This window comes from Ammospiza nelsoni, chromosome 7, assembly GCF_027579445.1.
Source record: "Ammospiza nelsoni isolate bAmmNel1 chromosome 7, bAmmNel1.pri, whole genome shotgun sequence".
Lineage (NCBI taxonomy): Eukaryota > Metazoa > Chordata > Aves > Passeriformes > Passerellidae > Ammospiza > Ammospiza nelsoni.
In genome coordinates this window covers 30829422-30845952 of record NC_080639.1, presented here as the reverse complement: position 1 = coordinate 30845952, position 16531 = coordinate 30829422, and the positions used below count along the sequence as shown (strand labels likewise).

Genomic DNA, 16531 nt, shown 5'->3' with positions numbered 1-16531 from the left:
AGTATCTTGGAAAGCAGCAGGAGCTGCAAGATAAAGCACCTCAAAAGCCCAGATAACTTTCATCACTGGTGGTAAAAGTTTCTTTAGTCCTTTCCATAGCAGAAATGGGGGATTCCTCTGTTGTGCAGTGTTTGTGGACTGAGAAGCCAGGAAAAGCCTGTGTTGTGTGTGATTAATCCCAGTCACAAAAGGAGCTGGGTGTGCTGTTTGACAGATGGCTGGCTATGAACCAGCCCATGCCCAGATGGCTGAGATCAGTGCCATCCTGGCTTGTATCAGCAATAGTGTGGCCACAGGACCAGGGCCGTGACTGTCCCTTGTGCTGGGCACTCATGAAGCATCTTAAGTTCTGTGCTTATTTTTGGGTCCATCACGACAATAAAGACATTTAGGTGCTGGAGTGTGTCCAGAGAAGGGAACAGAGCTGGGCAAACTCACCCTGGAGAAAAGGAGGCTCGGGGTGGATCTTATTGCTCTGTACAACACCCTGACAGGAGGCTGTAGCCAGGTGGGGGTCGGGTTCTTCTCCCAGGTTACGAGCGACAGGACAAGAAACGGCCTCAAGGGTTTAAATGGAACATAGGAGGAAAATTCCTGCACAGAAAGGGTGGTCGAGCATTGGAATGGGCTGCCCGGGGAGGCGGTGGAAGCGTTCAAAAGCCGTGTGGATGTGGCGCTGGGGGCGTGGTTTAGCGGTGGCTTTGGCAGCCCTGAGGCAGCGCCGGCCCTCAGGGGGCTCCTGTCCCGCCCCTGTCACTCCGGCCCGCTCCGCTGCTGCCCCCCATCAGCTCCTAGCCCCGCCTCTCTCGGCGCCGCGTCCAATCAGAAGCACCCACTGCTCCCGTCCCGGCCGCCCATTGGCGGAGACCGCTCCCCCGGCGCTGCCTCCATGGCGACGCGGCGGACGGGCACTCCAAGATGGCCGCCGAGCCGGGCGGCGGGCGCGCCCGGCCCATCCACTGCTGCCGCCCGCCGCTCGTCGCCTTCACCGCGGGGCTCCTGCTGCTCCTGCCGCTGCCCCCTAGCATCTCCGCCTCCTCCTCCTGTCACCATCGCGTACCCAGCGGCGACCAGGTGGGATAGCCGGGGGTCTTCAGGCGGCCGCGAGGGGTTTGGGGGGCAGAGGCGCCCTTGTTGGCCGTTCCCGCTGTTGCATCCCGGCCGGGTTGTGCCGGGTCTGGCCCCGCAGCCCCGGCTATGGGCGCTAAGGACGGCGGGCGGGCACGGAGCATCCCGTTGCGGCGAGGGAAGGGTCGGGAAGGGCTGAGGGGGCTGGCTCGGAGCGGTGCTGCCGGCGGGAGGGAGCCGGGGCCGGGCCGCGGTGCCAGCCCGGGTGAGCTGCCTCATCCCGCCTCGTGCCTCTCCCTGCCAGGTCGTCTATCAAGTTCCTCTAAAGGAAAATCACGTCTCGAAGAGAAACGTGGATCAACAGCTAAGAATTAAGATTGTGTATGACAGAAGCGTTGAGGAGTGAGTATAATGGTGTTGCAGATTTTTTTTTCTCTGTGGCTGAGAATGGAAACCTTGTGAACTAAAGCTCGTTTGTTTTGTTTTTTAAATATAGTTTGCTGCCTGAGAAAAGACACCTTATAAAGGTACGTTATATTTGCTTCCCCTTTTTGTTTGTATGTAATATAGATGAAATTAAGCCAGTTTAACTGAAACCTTGAATGCCAGCAATTTAGTATTTCTCTAGTCTAGGAAACTAAAGCTTTGTGTATAGATTATACCTTCATAACAAATAGTTCCAGAATTCTGCTGCAGGGTGTTTGCTATATCCCAAGGTGCAAAAGTATCAGTGAGAAATGTGTATATAGTTTTTAAAAGCCTCTTTGAAGCTGTACATTCTGTTTTCTTTCCCATTTTCTCATTCCAATCACAACATATGGGAATACTGAAACAAAGTATTTCCTGAATATGCTCATAATAATTGAACTTCTCAGAGAGTCAGGCTTTCCCCTGTTGTGCTAAACCCCAATATCTAGCAAGTTTCCTGTAACTTGGTGGTTAATGCCTTTGGGCTGAGGTGTGTCTGCACTGCTCTGGTGACTCTGATTTTTGCTCTTTTCAGAACAAACTCTTCCCACAAGCTATATCTTATTTGGAGAAGACATTTCAAGTGCGCAAATCTGCCGGGGCTATATTGCTGAGCAGGTGAGTGAAAGTCTGCTGAAAATCACTTGCTATATTTGATATTTAACACTGTGCTGCACAGCCTTTCAAAGAAGATTAGAGTGTACGAAATGCCCTGCTGAATCAGATCAGTGACCCATCTGATCCAGTGGCAGTGGCAGATGCTCTTGTACAAATCTGCCAGTCTTCCACAAGCAACACCTGCATTTGCTGTAGCAATTGAAATATTGAAATTTTAGATATCCAAAGCTATACATGCTGCCAATTCTCTTTTATGTGTACCCCCATTTATGAACCTGGTTCTAATCTTTCTTTGAGCTTGTGGATGCTCCATTAACAACTGGAAGCATTATGTCTTCCTTGGTAAGGTAATTAACATTTTTCACTGTGAAAGTTGTATCAAGTACCAACAGAGTGCTGTAAGGCTATTCTGTAGTTCCTTTTAATAATAAAAGCCTTGACTGTCTCATGTTTCATTGAAGGCAATGTGTGACAAACCAATATTTAAGGAGGAAAGCTGACCCTCACAGATATTGCCAAAAAGCCTGTGCAGACCATACAAGGTGTGGGCCAGTTATAGTTCCTGAGAAACACCTCCAGGTAAGCTAAGCTGTCCCTAGTGTTTCCGAATCTTTGAAATATTGCTATTTATGGTAGTTAATGAAAAAGTGAATATTGGTAATTGTGCATAAGTTACCTGTTTGCTGGAGATAACTAAGTCTGAATGAAAGAATAGAAAAACTTAAATTAGTGCCAGTTTCTGTAGTTTATGTTGTTGAATCCAAACTCAAATAAAAAAAAACAAACAGGAACTGGTTACTGTCTTTTGAGCCCCTGTTCTAATGGCCTGTAAGGAGAGGATGAGATTTGGAGCTTGCTAAATTGCCATTAGTCACTTTGTTATTCATCTTGGTCAATGAGTTGGAATTTCACAGAGTTAATAGTTGATTTTTTAAGACCTTGTTTGAAGAGGTAATCCACTGACTCAGGAGCATGGTGCAAGAAATGTTTCAGACTTGTTTTCTTGATTCAACTGCAGTATGTGATCAGTAGATTTCTGGTTTTCTTTCTTTAACTAGGAAGTTTCAAGTGTGTCATTAAAAACACAGATTACATGAGAAATGCAGTTGCTACTTATGTATCCTAATTTTGTGAGCCAAGATTTTTTTTTAATTTATGAGAAATACGGGGTGCTAATCCTGGAAAGCTTGACAGGCTTTTTTTTTTTGTTTGTTTTTTAAAGCTGCCACCTTCCTTGTATCTAATAAATCACAAGAGTTAGTGATTTGAAAGTTATCCCTTGGCTCTGGTTTTGTTTGCTGCTCTTCACAGGGTGTTTTCTTATCTTCTGCTGTCTATTAGGATTTATTCTTGGCTTCAAGCTAGTTGAATTGTGTCAAATTTTGGTGAAAAGTGAAGTGTTTAACAGTTGCCTTTGCCCACGGTACAGCAATGCAGGGTGTACAATGACAGTGACTGGCACCGCAGGCCCACGGGCTCCCCCGAGCAGGAGGGGGTTCGAGATGCTGACTTTGTGCTCTACGTTAGTGCTCTCACTACTGACAGGTGTGGCCATGAAAATATCATCGCATATGCAGCCTATTGCCAACTGGAAGCTGAAATGGACAGGCAAGTATTCCCTCTGCTGCAAACTCTGTTTTTAATTAAACTTATGATGTGGAGTTTGATTGTTTGCCTTTGTTGTGTAACAAAGGAGGTGCCATCATGGACAAGCACTGCATTTATGTAAAATCACAAACCCATCAAATAGTGCTTTACTTGCAGAGTTGAGAAACAGAACTGAAAACTGATCCTCCACTGTTACTGCCTAAACTTTTTCTAAAGGTCCTGTTTCTCTAAGGTGAATGTCATGATTTCACAAACTTAAAGAATGCAAGTTCCTACTTATATTTTGTTTCCATTCAGTTGTAGTTACTGTCACAGTCTTTGTACCTCCCCTAGGGTCTTACCTAGAATTCAGGTCCCTTGTCACTGACACCTGTGCAGAATACTGAGTATAGAAATTGATTGACCCCATCCCACCACTCTCCATCCCAACAGTAAACTAGTCACTGTGTTGTTAACAGATATTTATTAATCATTGGGAAGGACATATTTTTACATTAGTCTGTATCTTCTTTAGATCTTCTGCTGCTTCAAGTTGAGCAATGATTTGAATTTTGTAGCATTTTTTCAAAAACCATTTCACTTTAAAACTCTCTTCCAGGCCAATAGCAGGATATGCTAACTTGTGTCCAAACATGATTTCAACCCAAGCTCAGGAATTTGTTGGCATGTTGTCTACAGTGAAACACGAGATAATCCATGCACTGGTAAGGGTTGATAAAATGTTGCCCTGAAATGGATGCCTGCTTGCTCACATGCCTCCAGCTTGTTGCCAAGAGAAGGATATTTGGTGGAGGAAAGCTCTTGCTTTTCCTCCTTCCATTTGTGTTAATTGCCTTGCAGTGTTGTACTTCCAGTGTGTCTCTGGTGAGTGTGGGGATTCTTTCATGGTGGTTGACTTTGTATATGAATGTCTTACCAAGGGTATCCATGTGCTTGTTTTTTGACTTGAAGGGTTTCTCTGCTGGACTGTTTGCATTTTATCGTGATGATGATGGAAAACCTTTGACACCAAGATATGCAGATGGACTTCCTCATTATAATGAAAGGTATTTTTTTTTTGACCTTTTGGTACTCCCAATGAAGAATGTTTTCATGTTGCTTTTTTAGGATGTATTCTTGCCTGTTCAAAATCCAACTTCATTCCATTATTAGAGTGACTTTCCTTTATAATGTTCAAAGAGTGGTGAGTGGTGACTCTCTAGTCTTTCCTTACATTGTCATTAAGCACTTATACTATCCACATAGACTATAAACTAAGAGAGGATTTCATTTATCAGAAGGCTGGAAGTTAAGCCTTACAATTATCCATGCTGCCTAATGTCAGTGCAGTTCATTTTTAATATTTATGGTTATGCAGAACAGATGATGTGTGTAATCTGCTATGTGAATTTTCTGATTTGTTACAGAATAAGCAGTTTGCCTTCTTTTTTTCATGTTTTAGCTGGTATTGTAGATATTATTCTAGGAGATGGAGGAGTAGAGAGCTTTTTTTATAATAGCAATACTGAGGGGTTTTATTTAATTTCTTACATTTTTGGTAACTGTAGAAAATGCACCTTGAGTCTATAACTAATCTTACTTTGCCTTGTTAAATCAGTTGTGTGTATAATAAACACATCTTAAAAGGAGAAATGCTTTATAAAAAAATTTTAAATTTAGAAAGCATGAGGGAGTATAGAGATTATCCATGATTCTGTTTCTTATGGAGATAGATCTTTCTACAGTAACATGCCTTTCTTTGTGGGAAGCATTTGTAACCAAACCTTCTCCTTACAGCCTAGGTTTGTATCAGTGGAGCAATAAAGTTGTTCATAAAGCAGTGAGGCTGTGGGATGTACGTGGTGGCAAAATGCTGCGCCATGCTGTTCATCTTCTGGTGACACCTCGCGTCGTCGTAAGTGTGCATTGCCTTTCAAGCTTTGTGTGCCAAGGTTGCCGGGACATTCTTGAGTCATAAATATTTCTTATTCTTGAAGAATGCTCTTCCCTGAAAGCATGGCCCGAAGCCCTTGCCATTGACATTGTGTAATTGAGAGGGTGTAGCTAAAGTAAAGTAGAAAATGGGTGACAGACAGTATGAAATAAATAAATTGACATAGTAAGAGAAAATGAAGGGAAATGAAATGACAGGAAGGTGAATTGTAAAAGGTTAAGCAAAACAGATGTTGAAGAAATTCCTTAATCCTACTCTTTAGATGTTTTCCTACAGATTTAAGACACCTCCTGCTCCTTTAATATTAATATTTTGTCATGTTTAAAAAGAAATTGCTCAAGGATTTTCAGACGCGTCAGACTCTCTCTTTGTGCCCTCAGCAGAACATATGCTCAAGTGTTAACAAATTGGATTTGGAAATAAGTCATAGTGTTAATCGCATTTGGCCACAAATAATCTTTTTGTTTTAAATCTAAGACAGTATATAGAGCAAACATGGATTAATTACCCCTGATTTTGCTCATTTATTTCAAGGAGATGAGTAGATGGTATGATAGCCTTGCTGTTGGGGTGCTTGCTTAGTCAGCCTCTGAGTAGAAAACAAAATGGTAGAAAAAGAAATGCTGAAATACTTTTAATAGGTAATTCCAGAGCACTAGGACTGCATGTGGGTGTCCATCTCAGTATTTTGAGAGCTGTGTTGAAATGTTTTCTTTCTAGGAAGAAGCCCGAAAACATTTTAATTGTCCAATTCTAGAGGGAATGGAGCTTGAAAATCAAGGTGGCATGGGTACTGAGCTCAACCACTGGGAGAAGAGGTTGTTGGAGGTTTGTGCTGTACTAGGGAATGGAAGGGAATGTGGAAATGTCTGCTCCCTGTGCTTTGATTTTTAGGTTTATGGTGGTACCTACTGGAGCCTTGAAAATGCAGGAGTATCAAACCTCATTGAAATACATCACAAATAGTACTTGATACTTAAATATTTAGAGGTCAGATTCCTAGATACATCTGTCTTTTAGCCTTCTTGCTAGGTTTCAGAGTATGAGATCAAGTGTTACTGAAAAGCTAAATGTCTCTTACTTCTGTCTGCCATTTACCCTTTTGAGAAGGTTTGCTCCTGTTTTGTGGCAAAGGGAGTATTCCTTTTAGTCCATTGAGTTTTGTTGCCCTCTGCCTCTAAAATACTTCATCATTCTATTTATTATCTTGACTTCATCTTTTTTCACGTGCTCTGGTTTTAGCTTTTGCCCTGGCTCCTCCAGAACCTTGCCTGACCAAGGAAACACTTATTTCCCTCTTGGCATTTAAGCTAATTTTTATTTGTAACTTAGCACTCTGTGATATTTTTGGCAGAGTTACATTGTCTAGTCATTGTTTTATGCAGTAAGGTAAACAAGAAGGGAAATACTTCTGGACAGTCTTTTTATGAAGGAGTATGGGATTTGATTGTCAATAGTAAAAAGAGAACAGAATAAAATGCTTTTTCCTAAGAAGCATTTTCTTACAGTAATGATTTTGAGTGGTTTATCAATCATAACTGGTAACTTTCAGAATGAAGCAATGACTGGATCCCACACTCAGAATCGAGTCTTTTCCAGGATCACCTTAGCATTAATGGAAGACACAGGGTAAGAATTGAGAATGGGAGGGTGGGATTTAGTTCATTTGTGTTTGGTTTGCATTGTACTTGATTTTATTTCAAATTGATGCACTTGTGCTTATCCCTCTGCAGCAGAGTGGATTATCATATAATTAGTTTTACATTACACAAGTAATCGTACCTTGTATGTTACTTTTTATTCACGTGTTTCAAAACCCATTTTTAATCTAGCCTTAAAAAGCCAGGCATTGCAATCCAAAGTGCTGTTTGTAGCATTTAGTTTTTGTCTTAATGTAAGCATTCTTTCAATTGTATCCAATACATATTGATTTTTTTCAGCTCTTCTTGCAGATAGAAAACAGAAATTGACTGTAGTTTCATCTTTCTGTATGCATTGTTCCTTTGCAGATCACAACATTTTCTTCTAGTTCATTGTGAATTGAAAAATAGTGAAGTCCTAATGTATTTTCCTATGGGCAGAAGGGGATGCAGTTTCCTTTTTTCTTAATTTGAAAACCTTAAGGCATAATATGAAATTCTTGGAACTGCTGTTTTATTAATCAGAACAGTAATTTTTGAAGTAACTATATTCTCATTTTAAAATACCTTTACAGATGGTATAAAGCAAATTACAGCATGGCAGAGAAATTAGACTGGGGACGCAATAAAGGCTGTGACTTTGTAATGAAGAGCTGCAAATTCTGGATTGAACAGAAGAGACAAAAGTAAGAATACAGTCTTAAAAAAAATTAAAAATAAAGAGGAAACCCTGATGCTTGTTTACATTTGTCCTTCAAATGTACCTCAGTACAAAGAGGTTGAGGTTGGTAGAGATGAAAAAGGAATACTGCCCTGCATCCCACCCAATTACAATAAATACAGAGGCAGACAGGGTGCAGAATGCATTTACACCATGAGAAGGCTGCACTTTAGGAAGGACAGGTAGGAGTTACTCTAAAAGTCTTTGCCTTCTTATTTTATCCTTTTTGATTGGGAATGCTGCCTGTGTCATTTTGCTGGAATGTACTTAAAGCAGCTGAAGGAGATGGCAGGCTGTGTCTTGAAGATGGCTATCTTGTTTGTTCCTTACAACCTTGTTTGTCCTTTACAATCCTCAAACATTTCTAGGACACAGCTGCATAGTGGGCCAGTTTTGCTTATATTTTTTGTTCTTTAAAATTTACAAAGCTGTGTCATTAAAACTAAATAGCTGAATGCATTGTAACTTTGTTTGCTGGCTTGATATTCTTTAAATCAGAAAGGTCAAAACCAGAAAAATAAGAAAAACTAGCCTCCAGAGCAGAAGTCAGTGCTTCTTTGTGTGATTGACTGAGTCTAGGGGAGAATGGGAACAAACAGTCTTGACAGGCTGCTTATGTAAAGCAATTTAATTGATCTGATGTGATTTTTATTCTGGTTTTGTTGGCTTGCTTTTTGTTTTTGAGGAAGCAATTAATCAGTCCATACTGCGACACTTTGAGGAGTAATCCTTTGCAGTTAACCTGCAGACAGGACCAAAGAGCAGTAGCAGTGTGCAACTTGCAGAAGTTTCCAAAGCAGTTACCTCAGGAATATCAGGTATAATGGATCCTACTTTACAAATAACTGGAATGTTTTCATTGTTGAGCTTTGCAGCCTGATGATTGCATTTGTTTCAGTTTTTTTTCTTCTGAACTATCAGATGACAGTAGATATTGTGAAAAATGTCTACCTAGTTTATTACAAGGAGTTGGAAGACTGATAAAAACCCCTTGTGATCTTAATAAAAGAAAATTATGTTGCTTTGCTGTCTAGCCAAATACCAGATAGAAATGTTGCCATGTAACAGAAATCCCCCAAAATATCTTGTTTGAGGGATTTCTTCCCCCAGTCTTCTGCCTTTTGTCACTGCACACTAAGAAATCTGTTCTGTTTACATCCCAAGAATGTAATTATTACAGAGGGGAATCAGGGACAAAAGTTGGATGCATGCAGATGTGAATCTCTCATTATTTATGTATTCTTAAATACTTCTGGCTCATCTGGTTCATGAGTATTGTAAGGTGCTGTTAATAGCATTCCTGAGTAGTAACAGCTGATGTTCTTGCAGCTGTAGTGATTTGGACTATTTAAAAAAACAGCTGTACTCTTGCCTTTGCACAAACTGCTTCACTACTGTATTTTGCTTTGCAGTACTTTGACAATCTTAATGGAGTACCAGCAGAAGAACTGCCCTACTATGGTGGCTCAGTAGAAATTGCTGACTATTGTCCCTTTAGTCAGGAATTCAGCTGGCATTTGAGTGGTGAATTTCAACGCAGTTCAGACTGTAGAATAATTGAAAACCAGCCAGGTCAGTATTCAGGACTTCAGGGTGGTTTTGCAGAGATTGCATTTGTTAACTTGGAATGGACTTGCTGCATGTTCAGACTAATTGCATGTGAATTTTTTCACTCATGAAGTTTCACACCACCAGCTGTGTAAGAAGAAGCATAGCACAGCTATTGTGTACACCTGAGGCAAACTCACATATCTAATGCAGGAATTGCATAGGGACTGAAGAGATACTACCCCAAATAACCCAAATACAAGACAGAGAATGGGGGTGGGAGAGAGGGTTGTTTATTGAGGCTCTGAAATGTGATTGCACTTTTTACCTTTGTGGGTATTTTGTTCAAGGCCAGGGTCTTTGTGGGTTATCAGAACATGGGCTTGTCTCCTAGTGTAATGCATGCATGTTCAGTATTGCAGAGCTCCAGAATGCTGTGGGATATTACCTGTCTGTGCAGTTGTCTCAAAAACAAACACCCTCTGCCCTCAAACCAGCAATCACAGCTGGCATTCCCTGAGAGTAAACATAACCACTTTCTGATAGAAATGCTTACTCATTGTGGGGGTTTTTTGTGGTTAGTTGATTATTTTGTTTGTTTCTTAAATCTTGTGTTTCTTCCCACGTTCTTTTCAAGATGGTATAATTCCCAAATTGATAATAATTCAGGGTCTGAAATTTTCCCAAAGTAAACCTTGAATTGCATGTGGGGACATTGATTAGATAGCCTTTTAAATTGATGAGGGCTTTCTGTTCCTCTGGTTAACTTGTAATTCAGTGTATTCCTTCTACCTTAGATCCTACCAAAAACTATGGTGCAGAGAAATATGGACCAAACTCTGTATGTCTTATTCAGAAATCTGCTTTTGTTATGGAACAGTGCAGGAGGAAACTCAGTTACCCTGACTGGGGTAGTGGATGTTACCAAGTAAGTATTCGTTGGATTTTTAGTGGGTTTTCTTTTTTAATAACCTTAAAGGGAAAAGTCAGGCTTAAAATGTTGGTTGTGACTGTTAGAATTTTTCACTTGCATTGTAATCTGTGGATCATATAACATACTTTGAAAACAATCTTCCAACCATAAGTCTGCTGTAATTTAGATAGTTAAGTGTGTGACTGCTGGTATGGTGGCTTACAGTTTCACTAGGGACATCATCTGTCTTACCCATGGCACTTTATCCTCAGCTAAGAAGCAATACTTCCGTGAAATGTTCTGTTGTTGAAGCTTAATATTAATTAGTCACTCTTGATTTTTCAGAGGTGGAAAGCACTGTGCACATGTCACTTCTCATTTTCTTTGGGACAATCTCACTAAAGGTGTCACATTCAGTAACTGCACAACTCTGCAAAAGTGGTCATTAGCAGAAGCCAAGTTTTACTCATTCTCAGCTGATGGTCTGTATAATTGCACAAAAAGAATATAGTCAGTGCTTTGAAGAAGGATTCCTGAATCTTATAGTTGCCCAGATTGCATTAAAATACCTGCAGTTAATCTGTGCTGCTGATAAATCACTGTAGGTGCACAGTTTGTGGTAACTGGGAGTGGGGCTGCCTCACTGAGCCTCATCCCCAATGGGCTCAGCTGTGAGCAGCAGGTGAGCAGCACTGACAGCAATGAGCCAGGGAGTGCCCAGGGGCACTGACCAACCACCAAAGGGAACAGAGGGCACACAGGTGCAATGCATGAACATGAGTGGTATAAAAGGTTGAGCTAAAGAACAAGAAGGGCAGACACTGAAGCCTTCTGAAGTGGTCTGGTGTTACTCTGAATGGGTTGAAGCCTTCTGTAATTGTGTGACAATATTCTGTGTATTGTGGCTGTCTCAACTGTGACATGCTGCAACAAGTCATAGTACAGACCTGACTCTTACTCTTTTATTTGAAGGTTTCTTGCTCTCCACAAGGGCTGCACGTGTGGGTCAAGGACACTGCGTACTTGTGCAGCCGCTCAGGCCAGGTGCTGACTGTGAGCATTCAGATGAATGGCTGGGTACATGTTGGCAATCTGATTTGCCCAGCCTGTTCAGACTTCTGTGACTCCTGTCCCCCAGAGAGGGATCCTCCAGCTTCTAACTTAACAAGAGCTGCACCCATTGGTAAGTTGCCTTTTTTGCTGAAGTCAAACTTCAGTATTAAATATCTGAAAACGTCAAAGCTTTGTGTCTGCTCTGACTGTCAGGAACAGGAAGGGAAGGCTATGGCTATTTTAAGATCCTGGGTGTAGGAGGCAGAGGAAATAGGAAAGGTGCCCTGTGTTTTGCTGTGCAGTCGTGCAGAACAGTGACTAACACAGGAGAAATGTGTCTGAAACATAACGCCTGCATGTCACGTCTCCTTCTGGTAATCATCCCAGAGATCCAGCTTTAGCCTGGGAATTTGTCAGGAAATCTGACCTGTGTTTTGAAGGCCATATTGTTATTATAATCTTTAAAATTATCACCTTGATGGAAAGTGAGTTCTCACATGTAATAACTTCCTATTGATAATGTTCATGTTGTAATGCAGAAAGACAAGAGTCAGTTTTCTTTTTGAGGAAGGTAAAAAGCTGAATTCACTAAATACCAGCTAACGTTTTGTCAAGAAGTTTGTTTTAACTCTTTGGTGATTTTTAGTGTTCTCTTTGTAATTTTATCTTGTCTTTAAATGTAAAAAAATTTTTTTTTAATTTTAGACTTATGCTCCTGCTCATCCAGCCTGGTTGTAACCCTTTGGCTGCTGGTGGCCAACTTAGTTCCTCTGCTAACAGGATTGTTTCTCTGCGCATAGACTTGGGCTTGGGGCAAGAGGAAGTTCTGAGACAATTCCCATCCTGCTGCCCTCCTTGCTCTGGAGCACGGGGGTTCTGTCTCAGCAGGCAGCTCTCTCCTGCTGAACCTCATCTCCCCTGGCAAGTATTGCTGCACACAGTAGTCAGGGAGGTGTTGACAAAAGCAGGCAGAATTTTGAGAGGAGGAAAATTTACCTTGTCATCTCAATAAGTGCCAGTATTTTCCTGAATTGCAATCTATGAGTTTTTTTGACGCAATAACAAGATCCACTTTGCCAACTGTGTTAAACTACCTGGCAGCTCAGTCAACATTTGAAATGGGAACTCTTCTGTAATAGAACTGAGGGCTGGTTTTTTGTTATGTCTGTTGTGTGATTGGTAGCAAAGCATCCTCAAACTGGAAATATACCTCAGTGGTTTAGTCAAAAGCCATGTAAAAATCAGTTGTCATCACTGCTGATAACCAAGGCCTAAAGAGGCTGGTAATTTGTTTCTTTGTTTTTTTAATTCTTAAAATTTATGAGGGAGGAAAGAATGTAATTGGATAAACCAGTGGTTGGCAGATTCCTCCACAATGTATTCTGCAGCTTTGAGCCCCCTCAGAATTCATACTAGGTAAAGCAGCTAATTCTTGGGGTTCATTACATCTTTCTACATGGACAAAATGGAATTTCAGACTGGTAACAAGTACAGCTGTCCTAAAAATCCCATTTTCATTGAGCGTGTGCCAGTTGTACTGTGAAATTTAATACATCACATATGAATATCCTCTAGAGTTTGCCAGGCGAATGCATTTCAGTACTGATATTCATACTGTAAATTTGGGATAGGATTTATGATTATTTTTCATTTTGTTGGTTTGTTTCTCAAATAATGGCATTATTGTTTCAAAACTAGTATGAACATTACTGCAGATGTTCTCACTTCTTGTTGAAGAGCAAACCAGTAGCAATGGCAGCTGTAATCTTACAGGATCATGCTGATGTCTCTAGACCAAAAACTATATTGAATGTGGAAGAAAGCCTAATCTTTTCTTTTTTTCTTCCCTCTACTCTTTTTGGACATGTAAATACTATGGATTATTTGAGTATTTTTAGTAAGCTGGGAATCAGATGGTTTGAGCCACATGAGGGCACACCTTGCTACAAAATTAATCACTTGATGACAAAATATATAAGAGGAAGGAAATGAGTAAAATCTGTCAAGGTAAGGACAGCTGCTCTATAGGACCCTTATTTCTATTTATTTCTGACTATAATGTGTTTACAAATAATCCTGTTCAGAGGTAAAGAAACCCTTTGTGGTTCAATCCACTGTCTGTCCTTTAAGGACAGTTTTCACTCCTGGAAAAGTGTTAAATTTAAGGGGGCAGACATGCCCATTGCACTAAAAAATGCAGATATAGGGAGAAAGATGATGTTACTCTGCTTCTTAAATGTTCTGTGGCATTATAATTGTCAGTGACTGGATCCCTTTCCTAAATGGAAAGCAGGGAGATGGAGTAAAACTTTAGGTACAATTATACTGTAATAATAGGACTTCCACATCATGATTGTAAGAAATTCTTTGTGCCTACTGGACTTGATTTTGTTGTTTTTTTTTTTTTTTTTGTTTATTTAAGGAAACTTATGACACTGCTGAGGCAAGTAAGGTGCAACCTTAAACTGTCTAAAGACATCACAGTTGAGAGCACCTTGCACTGGGCTAGTTCTCCTTCCTAACTGCAGGTTAAGCTTGCTGTGAATTACACAAGGCCTAGGCTAGCCTTAAATCTGTGTCTCAGAGAAGCAATACAAGTCAGGACTCAAAGGCTTTAAAATTGTACAAACTGAATTACTAAACTCTCAGATTGATAAGTGATCAGTAATTATTTTAATATAGCACAAAACAGTCAATGTAAACTGATACCTGGAAAACATAAAGGTTTGAGAATACATCTTAAGTCCCAGAGGTTGATATTGTATTTTTTGTCTGTTGTGCAATAATGCAGTTGAAATGGTATCACTGAACAACAATGCTTTTGATACTTGAAAAGAAATTACTGGTTATTTTTTCTTACTGTGAAATGTTTGCACTGTCTGAACTTTCTGGTTAACTTTATAACTGTTAAACTTTTTAACTGGTGTTAATATATTGTGCTCAGTATTTGATATGCTGGTCTCCTGTTTGTCTAAGTGTGAGATTTGTCATATTTAATTGAATATTTTTATCTTCTACACAGTTGTTTATCTTGAGGGCTTTTGTTCTTTTAATCTCTCTTCCCGAGAATTAACTGAAAGATGGGTTAGAAAGTTGATGCTTACCTACTTCTGAATTGTATGCATTAATTAAAGAAAGGGGATGTAGTGCTTTGTATTGAAAGGGAAAAAATCTATCAGCCTGTTAGAGCTCTTGTGGTCAAGTTCACCAGTACCTGCAAAGCAGCTGCATCAGTGAATCAGTGAAGTAAAACTGCTACTGCCTTAATAATCTGAGGTTTCATTGTAATTTCTTTGTGCTGCAGCCCTTGAGCTGCCTGTGAACTGCAGAACTGGACGTGACTTTGGGGGGTCGGGCATGGAAGGTACTTCAGTCAGAAAAATGCAACATCATCCATCCCACCAGTGGGTTAGCAGCTGCTAGCAGCTGTGGCCTTGTGGGAACTGCCAGGGAATGTGTCAGCTTAAAGTGGCAATGAACTGGTAGCTGTCATACAGAATATTTGAGTAAAGCTGACTACCTCAGTTCTGTTTGTCTTTGCGTTCAGCTTTTAGCCTGCTGTGAACTTCCAGATCTTAACATGAATTAAGTCAAATCATGTCTCAGGTTTTTAAGAGTAAAATTACTACAGTAGGAAGCATAAGCCATTTTTGAGTATAGAACACAGCTAAAATTGTAGCTTAAGCAGCTCAGTTATGTAGCCTTAAGTGTAGTTTCTGCCATAAAATTCAGAATTCTTTTAAATAAATGCAATGTTTGCTGTGTTAGGTATCCTGACCACACATGACCAGCCAGTCCCTCCTATTGCATCTCTTAATTGTGAAAACTTGGAAATACAGCCCATTGAAGCCTTTGTGTTTCCACCAGAGAAGACTGGGCAGCAGGAGCCCTGGAAGTTGTGCTGAGATGCATGAGTTTGCTCATCTGTAACAGAAACATTTTTGGTGTATAGTGTCCACAATTTTAACTTTATAATTTTTTAAAAATATTCCATGTTTGCTTAGGGAAGATAAATTAGTCTTGCAGTCTTTTTTGGTCCCAGTAGTTCAAAAAATTTCAATTAGAAATTGAAGCAAGTCATCTTTTAGGAACACATTTTTTCTAGTGTTGCAATTATAAGGAGGAGGGATAGCTTTTGGCTGGAGAATGCAGCAAGTAAAATCATATGGAAAAGCAGCAATTCATTCCCCCTGAAATGAGTTGAGGTCTTGGGATACAGTCACAGCCCTTGATGTAGGTTAATTACTGAATTATATCCCCCATTAATTGGCTGTCAGTCCAACCCAGCTCATTCTTTCTGCTGAGCTCTAATAAACTGGGGAGGCTGATGTCTGAGAGCAGACATATCCACAATCCCTTATGAGACCAGTTGTTTTTAAATCTTCCTGTCCTGCACATCTTTCTGCTTGATGATATTCAGTAGAGAGGGAGGTGTGCATCCTTCCTTCCCCACATTTCCCAGGAGTGACTTCCAGCCAGCTGAGCAGCTCAGGGTGTTTTCCTTGCAAGACTGAACCCCTGTTTTTAGCTTGTCTGGATGTGTGGGTGCCTGCCTGCATGTATGAACTGCTCTGCAGGATCTGGGGCTGTTTGTGCACTGAATAACGAGATCTTACATTACCAGACTTCCAAAGTGCAAATGTTGCCTTTTTAATGTGAAGCTTACCTTGGAGATAAAACAACAGTTTTGAGAGAACTGGCTGACCTTGAACATGTGTTTCCTATTTTGGTACAGAATGTAAATACAGAACTAACTATTTTACACAGATTTTGGCTGGACTGAGATATAAGGGCTAATTTGTGTTATTTACGGAGTAAAAAAATCCTTATTTTACTGTTTAAAAAAGGTATGTCATGCAACAAGAAAAAATTGTTCTTCAATAAAATATCTGTAGAATATTAATTCTTCTTGTCCTTTTCTTTGAGAGCTGACAATGATTAACTGCAAGAGTAAGAGCAAT

The 16531-nt window shown here is 40.5% G+C and overlaps 1 protein-coding gene across 1 annotated transcript; it reads left to right on the top strand.

Moving 5' to 3' along the window:
• The first annotated feature begins 918 nt into the window (after positions 1 to 918).
• LMLN (leishmanolysin like peptidase) lies at positions 919 to 16473 on the top strand. Its single transcript, XM_059476461.1, has 17 exons — positions 919 to 1074; positions 1373 to 1470; positions 1565 to 1595; positions 2072 to 2154; positions 2616 to 2733; positions 3584 to 3762; positions 4361 to 4466; positions 4714 to 4808; positions 5539 to 5656; positions 6416 to 6523; positions 7248 to 7324; positions 7911 to 8021; positions 8742 to 8874; positions 9469 to 9628; positions 10402 to 10532; positions 11490 to 11700; positions 12276 to 16473. Exons 1-17 carry the CDS (start codon positions 919 to 921, stop codon positions 12368 to 12370), a joined length of 2010 nt encoding a protein of 669 aa, XP_059332444.1. The 3' UTR covers positions 12371 to 16473.
• The last annotated feature ends 58 nt before the right edge of the window (positions 16474 to 16531 follow it).

Bases quoted from the DNA above. Each gene is read 5' to 3' on its own strand.
- LMLN (XM_059476461.1), top strand. From the start codon at position 919: ATGGCCGCCGAGCCGGGCGGCGGGCGCGCCCGGCCCATCCACTGCTGC. The intron at 7,325-7,910 runs GTAAGAATTGAG...ATACCTTTACAG, and splicing joins GCATTAATGGAAGACACAGG to ATGGTATAAAGCAAATTACA. The intron at 11,701-12,275 runs GTAAGTTGCCTT...TTTTAATTTTAG, and splicing joins AACAAGAGCTGCACCCATTG to ACTTATGCTCCTGCTCATCC.